The following is a 19,196-nucleotide window of genomic DNA, read 5'->3' as shown; positions in this document are numbered from 1 at the left end:
GGCCATGCACTCCAGTATTCTGGCCTGGAGAATTCCATGTACTCTATAGTTCATGGGGATGTGAAGAGTCGGATACCACTGAGCAGCTCTCACTTTCACTTGCCCTTGGATCCAGGCTGTCTGCTGTCTCTGCAACAGAAACTTGCTCTGGCAGAACACACCCTCAGACTGGCCTGAAAGTTTTCACCTTACAAGCAAACTCTGGTGATTCCAAGTTCAAGGCTTACTCTATTGCCACACCAGCCACAATAATAATCCAATACAACAATATGCTGGTGAGCTAATCACTTTAATATATATGTTAGAAGACAAAAGAGTTCAAAATAACTACAGCTACAATAATTAGTTAATAAATACACAGTGTACACAGTGTAACAACAGGTGAATTGTGACATCAAAACAAAATATGGGTGGATGGGAAACTGGGAGTAAAAGGTCAGAGTACTCCTATGAGAATGACATTATCAGCATAAAATAGACTTATTTTTATAGAATATTTTATACAAATTTAATGATAATCTTAAAGCAAAATTACAACAGATACACAAAAGTAAAAAAGAAAGGAATTAAAGCGCAACACTAGAAAATCATCAATCCCCAAGTAACAATAGCAAAAAAAGAAGGAAGAAACAAGGAATCAGTAAAACAGTCAGAAAACAATACAATGGCATTATAAATCCTTCAGTTCAGTTCAGTTCAGTTCAGTTGCTCAGTCGTGTCTGACTCTTTGCAAACCCAAGAATCACAGCATGCCAGGCCTCCCTGTCCATCACCAACTCCTGGAGTTCACTCAGACTCCTGTCCATCATGTTGGTCATGCCATCCAGCCATCTCGTCCTCTGTCGTCCACTTGTCCTCCTGCCCCTAATCCCTCTCAGCATTAGAGACTTTTCCAATGAGTCAACTCTTTGCATGAGGTGGCCAAAGTACTATAGTTTCAGCTTTAGCATCATTCTTTCAAATGAATATCCAGGACTAATCTCCTTTAGAATGGACTGGTTGGATCTCCTGGCAGTCCAAGGAACTCTCAAGAGTCTTCTCCAACACCACAGTTCAAAGGCATCAATTATTCAGCACTCAGCTTTCTTTACAGTCCAACTATCACATCCATACATGACCACTGGAAAAACCATAGCCTTGACTAGATGGACCTTTGTTGGCAAAGTAATGTCTCTGGTTTTCAATATGCTATCTAGGTTGGTCATAACTTCCTTCCAAGGACTAAGCGTCTTTTAATTTAATGGCTGCAATCACCATTTGCAGTGGTTTTGGAGCCCCCCCCCAAAAAAGTCTGAAACTGTTTCCACAGTTTCCCCATCGATTTCCCATGAAGTGATGGGACCAGAGGCCATTATCTTCATTTTCTGAATGTTGAGCTTTAAGCCAACTTTTTCACTCTCCTCTTTCACTTTCATCAAGAGGCTTTTAGCTCCTCTTCACTTTCTGCCATAAGAGTGGTGTCATCTGCATATCTGAGGTTATTGATATTTCTCCCAGCAATCTTGATTCAAGCTTATGCTTCTTCCAGCCCAGCTTTTCTCATGATGTGCTCTGCATAGACATTAAATAAGTGGGGTGACAATATACAGCCTTGACCTACTCCTTTTCCTATTTGGAAACAGTCTGTTGTTCCATGTCCAGTTCTAACTGTTGCTTCCTGACCTGCATATAGGTTTCTCAAGAGGCAGGTCAGGTGCTCTGATATTTCCATCTCTTTCCGAATTTTCCACAGTTTATTGTGATCCACACAGTCAAAGGCTTTGGCATAGTCAATGAAGCAGAAATAGATGTTTTTCTGGAACTCTCTTGCTTTTTTGATGATCCAGTGGATGTCGGCAATTTTATCTTTGGTTCCTCTTTCTTTTCTAAAGCCAGCTTGAACATCTGAAAATTCACGGGTCATGTATTGCTGAAGCCTGTATTGGAGAATTGTGAGCATTAGTTTAATAGCATGTGAGATGAGTGCAATTGTGTGGTGGTCTGAGAATTCTTTGGCATTGCCTTTCTTTGGAATTGGAATGAAAACTGACCTTTTCCAGTCCTGTGGCCACTGCTGAGTTTTCCAAATTTGCTGGCATATTGAGTGCAGCACTTTCACAGCATCATCTTTCTGAATTTGAAACAGCTCAACTGGAATTCCATCACCTCCACTAGCTTTGTTCGTATGATGCTTTCTAAGGCCCACTTGACTTCACATTCCAGGATGTCTGGCTCTAGGTGAGTGGTCGCACCATCGTGATTATCTTGGTTGTGAAGATCTTTTTGTACAGTTCTTATGTGTATTATTGCCACTTCTTCTTAATATCTTCTGCTTCTTTTGCTGCTGCTAAGTCACTTCAGTCGTGTCCGACTCTGTGTGGCTCCATAGACTGCAGCCCACCAGGCTCCGCTGTCCCTGGGATTCTCCAGGAAAGAACACTGAAGTGGGTTGCCGTATCCTTCTCCAATGCATGAAAGTGAAACGTGAAAGTGAAGTTGCTCAGTCATGCCCAACTCTTAGCGACCCCATGGATTGCAGCCTACCAGGCCGGAAGGAACTGGCAACCCACTCCAGTGTTCTTGCCTGGAGAATCCCAGGGATGGAGGAGCCTGGTGGGCTGCCGTCTATGGGGTCGTACAGAGTTGGACACGACTGAAGCAACTTAACAGCAGGTTCCTCCATCCATGGGATTTTCCAGGCAAGAGTACTGGAGTGGGTTACCATTGCCTTCTCCATCTGCTTCTGTTAGGTCCATACAATTTCTGTCCTTTATCGAGCCCATCTTTGCATGAAATGTTCTCTTGGTATCTCTGATTTTCTTGAAGAAATCTCTAGTCTTTACCATTCTGTTGTTTTCCTCTATTTCTTTGCATTGATCGCTGAAGAAGGCTTTCTTATCTCTTCATGCTATTCTTTGTAACTCTGCATTCAGATGCTTATCTCTTTCCTTTCCTCTTTTGCTTTTTTGCTTCTCTTCTTTTCAAAGCTATTTGTAAGGCCTCCCCAGACAGCCATGTTGCTTTTTTGCATTTTCTTTTCCATGGGGATGGTCTTGATCCCTGTCTCCTGTACAATGTCACAAACCTCCGTCCATAGTTCATCAGGTACTCTATCTATCAGATCTAGTCCCTTAAATCTATTTCTCACTTCCACTGTTTAGTCATAAGGGATTTTATTTAGGTCATACCTGAATGGTCTATTGGTTTTACCTACTTTCTTCAATTTATGTCTGAATTTGGCAATAAGGAGTAAATTATCTGAGCCACAGTCAGCTCCTGGTCTTGTTTTTGCTGACTGTATAGAGCCTGTCCATCTTTGGCTGCAAAGAATATAATTAATCTGATTTTGGTGTTAACTATCTGGTGATGTCCATGTGTAGAGTTCTCTTGTGTTGTTGGAAGAGTGTGTTTGCTATGACCAGTGTGTTCTGTTGACAAAACTCTATCAGCCTTTGCCCTGCTTCATTTTTGTACTCCAAGGCCAAATATGCCTGTTACTCCAGGTGTTACTTTACTTCCTACTTTTGCATTCCTATCCCCTATAATGAACAGAACATCTTTTTTGGGTATTATCAGTAATTATTCTAAATATCATTGGATTCAACTCTTTAATACAAAGGCATACAGTTGCTGAATGACTTAAAAACTAAGACTCAATTATATTCTGTCTACTAGAGACTCAGCTTTAAGAAAACACATAGTCTCAAAGTAAATGGATAGAAAAAGTTATTCAAAGAAAATGAAAATAAAAAGAGATCAAAGTAGCTATGTTTATTTTAGACAGAATATACTTTAAGCCAAAAATCGTAACAAGAAACAAATATAGTCACTATATATTGATAGAAGTGTCAATTCATCAATAGAATATGACAATTTTAAAAGTATTATTGTAATGCTTTCACAGTATATATATATACACACACACACACATATATATATGTATCACATTCACACATTGTATAACAACAGTGGGCTTCATAGGTAGCTCAGCTGGTAAAGAAACCACCTACAATGCAGGAGAATCTTGTTTGACTCCTCGGTTTGGAAGATTCCCTGCAGAAGGGATAGGTTACCCACTCCATTATTCTTGAGCTTGCCTGGTGGCTCAAATGGTAAAAAAATCTGCCTCCAATGCAAGAGACCTGGATTCGATCCAGGGTAGGAAGATCTCCTGGAAGAGGGCATGGCAACCCACTCAAGTATTCTTGCCTGGAGAATTCCCATGGACAGAAGAGCCTGGTGGGCTGCAGTCCATGTGGTCACAAAGAGTCAAACATGACTGAGAGACTAAGCACAGAACAGCACATATCAACAATATCTCAACAAAACTAAGCTAGGGGAGATAAGAGAAGCTGTAAACTTTTGTTTTTCTCCCCATTGTTTAGATATCACTTAAATATCCTCTTTTTGTTCTTACTGTGAATATACAGCAACCAGTGAAGCATCCTTCCTTGTATTAATTAAAACAGATGTTTATCAAACATATTATAGCATTGGTCTACCCTGCTGGTGATGCAAAAGAATTATAAAACATGCTCATTTTCCTTGTGAAGCTTCCAGCTATCTTGAAGAGGAAAGAATAACGCATAAGACAATGTACTTGTGTTTGTAAATAACTACAACTGAAATATATGGCTTTGATTCCAAATACAAGAGATGATGAAAGAAATGAGTAGTATATGAGAGTATTACGAAAGTTTTTTTTTAGGAGAAATTGAGATCAGCCTAATGAAAGAGAACAAATATGCTATTTTAGATAGAATAGTATGGAAAAAAGAGAAGTATATAATTTGCAGTTTTGAAAATTATGATGTACCAGCTTAGCTAACGTGGAGCAATACAGAAAGTAAGCTACAACATTAAGGCAAATGTGATTATGATAAACCTTGATATCTGGTAGAGAGGTTTGCATTGGAATTATGTGTACAATTAAAAGTTCACATAGGTTCTTGAATAGGGGAGTAACATAGTCAAATTAATGCCGTGTTTAGTCATTCAATCATGTCTGATTCTTTGATACCCCACGTGCTGTGGCCCACCAGGCTTCTCTGTCCCTGGGGATTTTCCAGGCAAAAAGACTGGAGTGGTTTGGCATGCCCTGCTCCAGAGGATCTTCCCACCCAGGGATCAAACCCAGGACTCTCACATTGCAGGTGGAGTCTTTACCAACTGAACCCCAGGGAGGCCCAAGAAAACTGATATAGATAGACTATCCCTTCACCAGAGGATCTTCCCCACCCAGGAATGGAACTGGGGTCTCCTGCATTGCAGGTGGATTGTTTACCAGCTGAGCTAATCAAATCAGTAATAATAATAGCTTCCCTGGAGGCTCTGATGGTTAAAAACCTGCCTGCAATGTGGGAGACCCAGATTTGATCCCTGGGTAGGGAAGATACCCTGGAAAAGGAAATGACAGTCCAATCCAGTATTCTTGCCTGGAAAATCCCATAGACAGAGGAGCCTGGTGGGCTACATGGAGTTGCAAAAAGTCAGACACTACTGAGAGACTAACACTTTCACTTTCAATAATACTAGTTAACACTCACTCTATTGCTTATCTGCCAAATCCTATTTGAAGTGTATCTCATATACTAACCCACTTTGTCCTGAAAAAGAACAAAATTATTTTTCCACTTTTTCTCTCATAGAATAGAAAGTGGAGAAATTAGGAATTCACCCAAATTATGCACTTCATAGGTGGTGGAAATAAATTCAAAGCCAGGCTGTCTGGCTATAGAAGTAATGCTGTAATGACTACAATAGTCTGCTTAGCATAATTTACAAAGACAGTCTGAAAAATAGCACAGGTTTAGAAAATGTAGGAAAGTCTTCCCTTGTGGCTCAGATGGTAAAGTGTCTGCTTGCAATGCAGGAGACCCAGGTTTGATCCCTGGGTTGGGAAGATACCCTGGAGAAGGAAATGGCAACCCACTTCGGTACTCTTGCCTGGAAAATCCCATGGACAGAGGAGCCTGGTAGGCTACAGTCCATGGGGTCTCAAAGAGTCAGACACGACTCTTATTTAGAAAATGTACAAAAGACGGGCAGAGCAAAAACTACCTACTGCCCCAGGAAGCTGTTATACTTAATCCAGGCATGAAATGAGGACCATGTAAACACTGAAAGAGAGATGAATTGAGAAATACTTGAACAGTGTCCTTAGTCAGGATCTTTGGATGCAGTGTAGAGACTGGAATTCAGGTATGCAAGGTTTATTTATAAAGTATTTTCAGAAGAAGAGCAGGATAGGGTAGAAGAAGGAAAAAATCCAGGATGTAGTCTCAGCAGGTCTGTCGCTTCATCTTTAACTCCTAGTCATACCCTGAGGAAAAGGGACAACCTTCACACCTTGGTTCTATTTATCATCATTGTTGGACCCACTCACAAGCTGACAGTTGGGAAGGCTGTAGAATTTTGGAGATGAGGTAAGAGTAGCCAGAGCACATGGAGTGAGGGAGCCTCTGTTAGACCAAGTGCAATTGGTCTACACAGAAAGGGCAACTGGAAGCAGTTAGGTGTCAATATCACTGGTGCTGGAAACATAGGTGTACCTCATAAAAGGGGTCTGGGCACAGGAACCATACAGTCCAATTCAAGAGGAAAGGTGGATATTGTGTCATATTTATACAGACAACAACGCCAGAAGACATAAGTGATGACTTCATAATACTGTGAAAATTCAATATATTTGTGATACACCAAGTAGAATTAGGGAAGTAAAAATAAAAGAGCCCTCCAAGTGAATACTCTGAGTTTAGTTGAGAGCATACCAGAATGCTACTGGGATATCTAGTGAGCAGTTTCTACAGGCATTCTAGATAAGTTGCTAGATTAAAACCACAATAAATGTTATAATTAAGGCCATGCTCAAACATGGTTCTGAAACAGTGAGTGTTAAGGCCAAAATTTAGACACACACACACACACACACACACACACAAACCTGGAGGCAGTGAAAGGGTCAAGAAGTAAGAGTAAGAAAAGTCAAAGAATTTGAGGAAAACCAGGCTAAGGAAGTCTGCACTGCCTTAGCTAAAGTGGGATTTAGAGAAGGCGTGGGAAGTCCACAGCGTCAAACTCCAAAATAACCTGGAGTAGGACTTAGACAGGTTTAATAGCTTTGTAAGGAAATAAATTTGTAGTAACCTCAATAAGAGACTTTTCCAGAGTGACTGCAAGCATTCACTTATTTATGCAGTTTTTGCTTCTGCTTCTCTTGCATTAATAGAAGCTATATACTCACCTATGAAGATATTACTCTCTGTTATGCATTGCACTCCTCTTTTAACATCTAATTCAAATTTTATGTGCCACTAAATCTAAATGCAGTATAAACTTTTCTGTACTTCTCTTACTGAGTTAGCAGTATTTTGTATTTTATAGCTGATGGAGAAGATTTCATATCATTATTTAAGATAAATTCTGTAGGTTTTGTAATATTTTCCTCTACATGGATGTTGCCTGGTTGCAAATAAAGCCCTTATATACTTAAACTGGTTAACTGGCTAACTTTATGTCAGTATATTTCTTTTGCTCCAAAAAAAAAAAAAAATGTACATATATATATCTGTGGCTTATGATAATTTACTTTGGTTTTCAGTTATATTTAGTTATTTTGATAAAACTGATTAACACTGATTTATCTAATCAGTGTATAACAAATATTTAAAGCTATCTGTACCTCAATTATTTTGTCACCTATGGGAATATAAAGAGTTGACATGTTTAAGTACTAACTGTCCATTAAGAAAACTGATAACTTTAAATATATCTAACATGTTACCAATTAGGCTATTAATATTAATAGCTAAAATCATGAATCACATGCCTAAATTCATGAAGTATGTACTAAGGCTTTTTTCCAGTTGAAAAAAGTCATAAACTTATGAATCATAAACACTATAAATCATAAAGCTATACTGATACCACTACTTTCAATCCTATTTAAACAGAAGAGCTTCAGAAATAATTCAGACAACTGATTAAAACACATCTTAACTACAATTCAGGTATCAATTTTTTTTAACAATTCTCTATTCATAACATGTTGTCAAATATTTTACTCATTCATCTTAAAATATATTCCTACTTAGGATTTTAAAATATACAAAAATCTTAACAATCATTAAAACAACAATAAATCATCAGAAAATTGAAATAGCTGCATGTTTTTAAAGCTATCAAAAAGTTGTGGCAAAACAATAAAAATTAAAAATAAATAAAAACTAAAGTAATATTCTCTTCTTAGCTTCTACTTTTATTTTAATGGTGTGAGTTGACCATAATGTCCATTTTACAAGTAAGACTTAATGATACATGGGAGAAAGCCTGGAGAATGTAAATCTACAGTCAAGAGCAAAATCAGTCAACTCAACCTGAAAACAAGGCCATTAAAGCAAGTATGAAAGATAATTTAAAATATCTATACGGCTGCTGCTGCTAGGTCACTTCAGTCGTTCTGACTCTGTGTGACCCCATAGATGGCAACACACCAGGCTCCCCCGTCCCTGGAATTCTCCAGGCAAGAACACTGGAGTGGGGTGCCATTTCCTTCTCCAGTGCATGAAAGTGAAAAGTGAAAGTGAAGTTGCTCAGTCGTGTCCAACTCTTCGCGACCCCATGGACTGTAGCCCAACAGGCACCTTCGCCCATTTGATTTTTCAAGCAAGAGTACTGGAGTGGGCTGCCTTGCCTTCTCTGAAAATATCTATAGAAAAAGATAAATATGATAAATAGTGTAAGTTGATACTAACAGAAATTTGGAAAAAATGTTGACTCACTAGAAGTCTTCTGCAATAAAACACAAAGCAAAAGAAAGATTGAGTGTAAACTGAGCTCACTCAACAACATGTAAGGTACTCTCAATTATCAGAACATACATAGAATTAAAGCCCAAAAAAGAGTTAGAAGACTAATTGGGTGAAAAAATGAGGTACAATTAACAGATAATTTTCTAAATTTGATGAAAAAGATCCATCCACCTCTCCAGGAAGCACAGAAAATGGTGAGAAGAATAACAAAGTAACCACATCTATATAACTTAAGCCATAATAGGCCAACTCTAAATCTTAAAATAAACTGAAGAAAACTAAAACAATTAGAGATAAAGGACATAGTAAAACAGGGAAACAATTATAAGAATGAAAAATAATTTCTATTAGAAACAATAGAGTCTTGATTATAATAGAATATTAGTTTTCTAGCTCAAAATATTTTTTTCTCAATCTAGAATTCTATATCAAGTGAAATAACTATATTTTCAATGCAGCTAAATTAAGATATTTTTATATAAATGAAAACTGGCAGAATTTATTATCATTAGACATTCTTTACAAGAACAACTAAAGAAGTTTCTTTCACTTGAAAGGTATTGATATCCTTCAGTATCTTTATCTTTCTTTAGAACAAAATTGAGTCATTTTTACTTTCACACATATATTCTTTGGGCTTCCCTGATAGGTCAGTTAGTAAAGAATCCACCTACAGTGAAGGAGACCCCAATTTGATTTTGGCATTGGGAAGATCAACTGGAGAACGGACAGGCTACCCATCCCAGTATTCTTAGCTTCCCTCATGGCTCAGCTGATAAAGAACCCACCTGCAATGCAGGAAACCTGGGTTCAATCCCTGGGTTGGGCAGATTCCCTGGAGAAGGGAAAGGCTACCCACCCCAGTATTTTGGCCTGGTGAATTCCACAAATTGTACAGTCCATGGGGTCACAAAGAGTCGGACACAACTGAGTGACTTTCACGTTCACTTTCATATATGCTTTAAAATGATTCTTGACTGAGCAAGAAGAAAGTAAGGAGTTGGACTAAGAAAAATTTTGCTGTTGCAAGGTTCTTGCAATGTTCATGAAACATTAGGTTGGTACAAAAGGAAATGCAGGGAATGATAAATCAATATAACTAGGCTTAAACACATCTTTATTAATCAAAATAAGAACCATTACAATCAACACATTTTTGTCAATGAGAGATGTTTGTTTATCCCTGTAGGGTAAAAATCCATGCTTCAGGATTCCACAAACTCTTGCAAAGTATTTTATGCCCCCTGCTGGTTTGGAAGCATTTTACCTGCAAAAAGTTGTCCAGATGCTTGCAGAAATGGTAGTTGATTGGTGAGAGAGGTCAGATGAATATGGCTGATGAGGCAAAACTTCATAGCTCAATTTCTTCAATTTTAAAGCTTGATTGTGTGACATGCAGTCAGGCATTGTTTTGGAGATGAATCAGGCCCTTTCTGTTAACCAATGCCAACTGTAGCTATTACAGTTTTCAGTGCATCTCATCAATTTTCTGAGCATACTTGTCAAATGTAATAGTTTCACTAAGATTCAGAAAGCTGTAGTGGATCAGACCAGCAGCAAACAGTGACCATGACTTTTTTTTTTTTTTTTTTTTTTGGTGCAAGTTTGACTTTCGGAAATGCTTTGGAGCTTCTTTGTGGTGTAACCAGGGAATTCCAAGTGGCTCAAATGGTAAAAAGTCTGCCTGTAGTGCAGGAGAACTGAGTTCAATCCCTGGGTAGGGAAGACTCCCTGAGAAGGAAATGACTCCCCACACCAGTGTTCTTGCCTGGAGAATTTGATGGACAGAGAAGCTTGGCAAGCTTCAGTCTATGGGATTGCAAAGATCAGAACTTAAGTGAACAGCAAACACTTTCACTCAGTCCAATTGCTGAGCTGGTTGTCATAATATAATTAACTTTTCAACTCATGTCACAATCCAATCAAGAAATGATTCATTGTTATTGCAGAGAATAAGAGAAGACAACACTTTGAAACAAAGATTTTTTTTTTTTTTAAATTTGGGATCAACTCAAAAGGCACCTTCAGAGGGTAATGTGAGTTGAAAAGTTAATTATATTATGACAGCCAGCTCAGCAATTGGGCTGAGTGAAAGTGTTATGGGAAATAGATGGGGAAACAGTGGAAACAGTGTCAGACTTTATTTTTGGGGGCTCCAAAATCACTGCAGATGGTAATTTCAGCTGTGAAATTAAAAGACGCTTACTCCTATGAAGGAAAGTTATGACCAACATAGACAGCATATTCAAAATCATTGCCAACAAAGTAATGTCTAGTCTAGTCAAGGCTATGGTTTTTCCAGTGGTCATGTATGGATGTGAGAGTTGGACTGTGAGGAAAGCTGAGTGCCGAAGAACTGATGCTTTTGAACTGTGGTGTTGGAAAAGACTCTTGAGAGTCCCTTGGACTGCAAGGAGATCCAAACAGTCCATTCTAAAGGAAATCAGTCCTGGGTGTTCATTGGAAGGACTGATGCTAAAGCTGAAACTCCAGTACTTTGGCCACTTCATGCAAAGAGTTGACTCATTGGAAAAGACTCTGATGCTGGGAGGGATTTAGGGGCAGGAGGAGAAGGGGACAACAGAGGATGAGATGGCTGGATGGCATCATCGACTCGATGGACATGAGTTTGGGTGAACTCTGGGAGTTGGTGACGGACAGGGAGGCCTGGCGTGCTGCAATTCATGGGATTGCAAAGAGTAGAAATTCAATGCATTTTAATTAAAATTCCATTTAATTTGTTTGAAGAGATTGCATTAAATTTATATGAAGAGTAAAACGCCACTAATAGTTAAATGAAAGTAAAAATAAAAAGGGAGGATTTGTTTCACTGCTTATAAATACTATTTAGAATCATAGCTTTTTTTCTATAATGTATTGTATTAGCACAAGGACAGGAAAATAAGGGGAAAAAAGTCAGCGACAGATCACAATACATTCAGGACTTGAATTTAAAATATAGTTGGCACTATTAATTCACGGGGACAAATGAAATTCTTTAGTAATTTCATGGAACGTGGACAAGTATATAGAGAAAAATAAAATTGGAATCCTATCCGAAAGGGTGAATGACTTAAATTTGAAAGAAAAAAAAATATGGAAGAAAATGTAAGACACTACTCTGTGACCAAAGGTTGGAGCAGAATTTTCTAAATCAGTTTTTTAAAGTACACTTCATAAGGCAATAAATAGACAGATGCATACATATGTATATATACATAATGGATGGATGATAGGCAGATGGATGGATGGATGAATAGACAGATAGTGTCCTTCATTGCATTCTTGTTGACACATTTATGGCCTAAATAAGATCCTGTGACTCTTTCAGGCTTGTTCTGAGCTCAGTCTCTGACTATTTTGCTGCCATGTTTACAAGTGATGTTTGTGAAGCCAAACAAGAGGAGATCAAGATGGAAGGCATAGACCCCAATGCTCTCTGGGACCTTGTCCAGTTTGCATATACAGGTACAGTAAAAGGATTAGAATTTTATGTTAATATCTTGTGAATTTTAGAACTTTAATATATGTTTTAAAACTAAAAAAGAAAAACTGCTTAGCTTGTATCAGTCTTCTTTTCTCAGTTGAGACACTAACAGAGAAAAATCAGACCACATTTTTCTTTGTCAACAAAATCACCAATGTAAATTATATATAAATTCTCTACTCCCTTCCACAAATAATTTAAACTGGTTTATAATAATAGTCAATGGAATGAGTTTGGAAGACAGGAAAAAGATCGTTAATTATTAAATATGAGTTTGTTTATGTTCAAACAGAGCATTAGGAAGAAAAGCTATAATTTCTTTCTTTTAGGAAATTATGGGTTCAAATAATTATTTTATCCTTGTAACATGTTTATTTCAGTATTAAAACCTTCACAGACAATTTAATGTGGACTTGACAAACTTAGCTTAAAAAGGAAAATGAAGACAGAATTGTGAAAATGGCTAATTTTTAAGCATTTTTTTCTTTTTTCTGATCTATTATGTTCTTTTGTTGGCCTTTGCACCATATTATATTTAGCACAAATAATTTAGCAAATAACTGTTACATGCTACTCAATGTACAAGTATTAGCTGTGCCTCTGGGGAATAAACTAATGAATAAACCATGTCTTTGCCCTCCAGAAGCTCAGAGTCCAAGTGGAGTCAAAAAGTTAGGCAAGGGATAAATATGATAGAATTTCAAATGTTAATAGGAAATTAGAGGGCATAAAACCTGCTATTTAGAGCATTATTATGACTCACATTTGTTTAAAACATTTTAATAACTTTCAAGGTTAGTAAGAGAAGGAGATACATTATATTAAAATCTTGTGATAGAAGCAAAGGCAAATAGTATGGATTGGTGTAATATTTTTAGAAGTAACAGGTAGTTCATTTTGCCCTAACTCTTGATCATAGTGTGAAATGAAGAAAGAAAGAGAAGTTCAAGCCTGATTACCAAAGCAGCAAGACCCTAATTTAAGGAGCTGTATTTTTGCAGTACTTCTGGTTACAGGGAAATGAGAAATGGCGTTGTGAAGATCAGACTTTCCTGGTGGCTCATTGGCAAAGAATTCGCCAACAATACAAACTTGATCTCTGGGTCAGGAAAATCCCCAGAGAAGGAAATGGCAATCCATTCCAGTAATCTTACCCGGGAAATCCCATGGACAGAAGAGCTTGGCGGGCTACAGTCCATGGTGCTACAAAAGAGTCACACACGATTTAGTGAATAAACCACTACATTATGAAGATTAGCCACTAGAACCAGACGCTATGGAACTAGTAAGAATCTGTTCTCTTAGAGAATTTAGCTTCTCACAAAGAGAAGTTTACTACATTAATGTTATACTTACTCAGTAAAAGAAACCACTTTGGAAAGAAAAATACACATGTTCCAGGTACTTGAATCTCAAGGCAGCAATGTGATGGAAAGACTTAAACATTTTCCAGCCTCAGTAACTTTTAAATTACATTTTGTCAAAGGAAATATTGCAATGGACAAAGTTAATCAGGTAAGCACATCTGTTTTCAAGGCTGTTGCAACAGGGGAGTGAGATAAGAATTCAGACTTAATTTTGCTGAAACAAAGGGTTAGGGGAGTATTTTTAAGTTCTGGGCTAAAAGAGAACACAGGCCATTGCTTATTGACTTTACCTAGAGGAAAAGTAAACTTTTTCGTCTTTGTAACAGAAGGTAGTTTCACAACTTGAAGCAAGGTGCCCACTCAAATTCTGCTCTTTCCATTTCGAAAATAGAGATATGCAAGTGCTATTTCCCTTGATGTTGTATTTTCAAAGAGATGGCTTTCAGGTCCTTGAGAAAAATCTTCCTGTTGTATAACTGGCAAGAAGCCAGTTTATTTTTTTCTTTTTAATAATTTGCATCTCAAAGGGGTAGAGGAAGATTTATAATTACAAGTTTTCTAAAGCAAATGCTCCAAGAAAAGGGAGATCAAAGGCCTCGAGTCAAGAAGTAGCCTGTCTAAATTTTAGTAAAGCTGAGGGGACTTTAAGACCATCTTTTTTGATTTCAAATTGCAAGCAGTTTGATATAATGATACAAAATATTTCTGACTTTCCAAACAAGAGATAAATAACATAATCACACTACTGTTTCCTAGAAAGAGAAGAATCATGAAGCTAGCATTTTAGGAATCCTTCTACAAACACAAAGACATAGATCCAACACTTACAGCCTCTATGGCTCTTGGCAGCCTTGCATTCCTCAAGTGAAAAACTAGGTCAAAAGACACTTATCATTGTGCAACAGAAAGTTGGAAGGTGTTTCAAAGCTTCCTGATGAATGACCTGGATTTGGCACTGCTTTGTAGAAGGCAGACCAGATACAAAGCTGCCTTTTGGTTACCTCTGCCACTCTGGCCTTTGCTCATATTAATATATCCATACCTACCTCATGGTTAATAAATTTCCAGTTGTTATAGAAATGTGCTAGATGAGCTAATAATTTGCGTTATAATATTGTGCAATATTGGGAGTTAGTCATAATAGAAAGTGTGTACATTTTTTAAAAATATATATACAATATAAGAAATTATAACAACAGTAGAGATCAAGTAAATAATGATACAGAAAAGACTGAGAGGTATCTGTGTTTGTGTCTATTTAGCTAGCCAACTAGCTGATCTCTAAGGCTTTCCTTTGTAGAAGGCTAAAAATGAACGCATCTCAGAAAAGGAGAAATAATGAATGAGCAGTGAGATCCTTAAAGGGTCATCCAATTGGTAATATTTTCTTGAATTCTGAAGTTTGGGCAGCCTCAGAAAAACTAAGGAGGTTCAACTGTCTCAAGAATTGACAGTTAATTATCAGCTGTCTAGTTCTGCATCTAGTAGAGATGGATAAAAGTACCTTAAAATGATTTAAACAGATAAAATTTCCTTGAGTCTTGAGAGTCTTTAAGGTTTGAAAGAACTGTATATAGCTATTTGTATAATCTCATTAAAAATTTATGAGTGAATAGGTAAACTTCCTTGGAAGAATTAACTGAGATAAGCTTCAATGATTATAGAGTTCAATAATTTTTGACTTGAACAAAGAGGAAGCATTCTTTAAAGAATTCATGTGGTAAAATTTGTAAGAAGTAGAAGACATTCTCTCTATTTACCTTTCTTTTTTCCGACTCCATCAAATTAGAATAAGAAGGAATGGGATCAGGAGTGTGGTAGTGTTTCATTAAGAACCAAAGCAAATATTTAGAGATTTTTCTTTTCCCCTAGTGATTAGAAAGAGTGACCTGGATAAATAAATAAGTGAATGCTGGATAATAGCTCAAATGAAATTAGAATTTTATTCTAAAGGGAAAATATATAATAATATAAAGGTTAATACTAGCAATATGTAAGATAGAATAAAAAAGCCAATAAGTCTTTGTGTTGACATTAAAGAAAATGCTGTTGAAAATATGAAAGGTAAAGATATAAATTATAAAAATAACAACTAATTATTACAGTATCAAAACTAGCTACTTAAAATAAAATTCACAATAAGGTTATTTTTTAAACATCTATAATAGTTCAGGAATAAAAAGGAAATGAAATTTATATCAGTGTTAGAAATAATTATATACCTAACAAGAGACTTCCTGTTGCCTTTCTAAATTCTTGATTAACTTTGATTTCTTCTTTTTAAAACTTTCTATTGAATTTTATTTATTTTTTAAAATTAGGAAATATGAGTGTGATCTTAGTCATTTATACAGAACAAAAGACTATTTAGTAACTGTGTATGTTATAAATGCCCTTTAAGCAGTGTCTTAAATTTAAATTTTGAATATTTAATTAAATCCAGAGAGTATGTAATTCTGCAAGCTAATAATATATGTTTTTCAAAATCAAATGATAACTTGGTTAAAAATATTTGAGCACTTATTGTCTGAAGATGGTCACATTAGGGACTACAAAATGAAACATAAGTTGAAACACTAAAATGATATAAACCTTTAAACAAGTTTGGTAACTGATACATTTATTGGAGTGAAGCAGGTCTTTACTTTTGTTCTTGAAACTGGTAAGATCTGTGTATCACCATTCGCTTACTGGCATTCTCAGTTGTATAGCATCAAATGAATATAAAAAAAAAATTAAACATGTTCCCTCATGTAATGGAGCTTTCATTCTATACTTGTACTCATCTAGAAAAGAGATATGGGGTATTACTTGTTTAATCTACAGTAAAGCCTATGGTTTGGGAAAATGAAGTCAAGGCTGTTCTGAAACTATTGTATAGAATGTCTTTCAAAGGATGATATCAGAGAACAAAACGTATATTTATATTTTCTCATTATCGTACTTTCAAATTCCTTAGAAACTTAGAGATCTATAGAACTGTAGAAATTCTTTCTTGAGCGTTATGAATTTCACTAATTTTTCTATAGCTAAGAATGTGATACAAAGCAGAGGCAACAGAACAAATTTTTTGAGGATTACATATTTGCTATCTTAAGCATTGACAAAATCATCATAACATAGATCAGAAATTTGTTGGTCTCCTTTGAATTAATATTAAGGGATGCATGCATGCATCATAAATCACCTTAGTTGTGTCCAACTCTGCTAACCCATGGACTATATCCTGCTAGACTCATCTGTCCAAGGAATTTTCCATGTAAAAATATTGGAATGAGTTGTCATGCCCTCCTCCAAGGGATCTTCCTGATCCAGGGATCAGAACACAAGTCTCTTATGTCTCATGCATTAGCAGGAGATTTCTTCACCACTAGCATCACCTGCAAAGCCCAGTATTAAGGGAGAGCTTTTTTTTATTTTTTTTTTTCAATTCTTTATAGACTCTGAATTTATTACTGCAGCCAAGTTAGTGAGCTAAAGTAACTTGATAAAATCCATAGTCAGCTGTTGACTCTACTGCTAGAGTAAAATGTCAAAGCACAAATTGAATGGTATTATCCCTACTGAACAATATCCTTTTGTAGAGTGCTAGTTAACTAGTGACTATCTTGCCCTCACAATAGTTTAGGTAGCTTAAATCCACTCCCAGATAACTAGACAATGGCTCAGTGCAGGCTTGAGTCATACTTCCTCCCAAACTAGTGGTGGTTCCCTGCAGGAACCCGTGATACCTGACAGCTTCAGCACATGAATGCCTGACAGTTCTTGCCTTGTGAATGAACTGAATGCCTCTGAATTTTTACTATAAGGCCCACTATGTGCCGTGCCCTATGATGAGTTCTGGAAGACAATATACTGATTTATACACATTCTCTACTTTTTAAGGGTCTTTCCAATTTTGAGTTTCAAATAGCTAATTTTCACTATAAACATACTTTTCAATATACACAGCCTAGTGTTTCCTCATTAGAGAATGGTGTAAAGCGATTTTGAAGGTTACTATACTGATTGTGTGAATATCAATTTTAGCCAGAAATAAATGATCACATTGTGAATATGAAACAGGAAGTTTAATATATTTGAAAAGGATGCTTTGGGATTCACTGTAGTTTAAAGTTGCCATCAGACTGATAGAAATGCATGTAAGAATTAAAGATTTTAAAATTTAAAAAATAAAAAACTAAAATTAAAAAAAAAAAGAAATATCCTTCCAGTTTATCCTGACATACTTGAAAATATACTGTGTTCATTGATGCATAAGAAAATAAATTTTCAACAAATATAGGTGGATTGGATTGCAGGGTTACTAACAAAGTATCAGGTCCTGTAGAGAACTGATAAGGACAAGGTTTAAATAAAGGAAACTGTCCATCTAGTAGTGATATTAAAAAGAAGGGCAGAAAATTAAACTGCCAAATGGCAAAATTTTAATCATATTGAAGAGTTAACTTCCTTAAAAGACAACAAAAAAGGTTTGTGTGCCATTGAAGTTAATTAAAGCCTTAGTGCATGCTAAGGAATGGTAGGATAGTTTCTGCTTAGTACCAAACATTTGAATAAAATACCATGAATGGTATGAAAATATACATACACAGGAGCTAACAAGTTTAATGTTCTGCCTTAATATTAAAAGATATACATCAATATACACAGCCTGGGCTAAATATTCTAAATTCCCTTCTGAATTTTTATGGTAAAATTATTGTCTTATTTTTATTACTGGTTTAATTCAAGTGGTATGAATATGCAATATTATTTTTAAACTTATGGCTTTTGCTTTATGAGAAAATTATCTTCCCATTTTAAGAAATTGAGCCTTAAAAGACTGGTTTTATATATTGCTATTACCAATTCGTTAAAAATATTGAGAATAATTATCATAAGATTTTGAAATAACCTATAGAAATCAGTAAGAAAAAAGTAAAAACAGCAAAATAGATCAGTTGTGTATTGCCATCATACTCCTACCTTTCCACTATGTTACCAGGAAATTTTGTATGTGTGTGTGTGTGTGTGTGTATGTGTGCACATCTGTGCATTCATGCAACACTAAATAATATGAAATTAATTGGGGGAACACTATTGTATCAAATAGATAATTTAAAACGATGCATAGTTTATATATATTGTGTAATTTTGGTTGCTATTATTGAAACACACTTTTGCTTTATGCTATGGGATTCCATAAATAGACTAAAAATGAAAAGGCAATATGAAATTCAATATTTACCAGCTAGACAGGAAAGGTTTTGTCTCTTCTGTACTGTAACTCACATTTAATTTCTGAATTTCTAAATAGGGGAAATCTCTCACGTCTAGTCTTGTAATCAGCTTTAATTTTCTTTAAAAAATACCTGCTTTGATTTTTACTGTTGTTTTCAGTTTTATAATTCTCTACATTTTCCTCTGCTTTGGATATTGGGAAGGTATGAACTGAATCATAAGCCACTATACCAACTGGGCAGTGTCCATGCTATGTATTTTTATACCATTAACATTATATTTGGTTAAATTTTCTCAGAATTATTTTACCTTCACTCTAATCCCCAAATA

At 36.1% G+C, this 19,196-nt stretch overlaps 1 protein-coding gene across 1 annotated transcript in view; it reads left to right on the top strand.

The window, feature by feature from the left end:
* Positions 1 to 19,196, top strand: part of KLHL1 (kelch like family member 1) — a 548,398-nt gene that overhangs the window by 216,004 nt on the left and 313,198 nt on the right. The window contains exon 3 of the mRNA XM_004012176.6: positions 12,121 to 12,257. Within this exon, the coding sequence (XP_004012225.1) occupies positions 12,121 to 12,257 (137 nt within the window). The remainder of the gene's footprint in view (positions 1 to 12,120; positions 12,258 to 19,196) is intronic.

The sequence above is a fragment of the Ovis aries genome, chromosome 10 (assembly GCF_016772045.2).
Source record: "Ovis aries strain OAR_USU_Benz2616 breed Rambouillet chromosome 10, ARS-UI_Ramb_v3.0, whole genome shotgun sequence".
NCBI classification, from domain to species: Eukaryota; Metazoa; Chordata; class Mammalia; order Artiodactyla; family Bovidae; genus Ovis; species Ovis aries.
The sequence above is the reverse complement of the archived record's forward strand: the minus strand, read 5'-3'. Positions and strand labels throughout refer to the sequence as shown.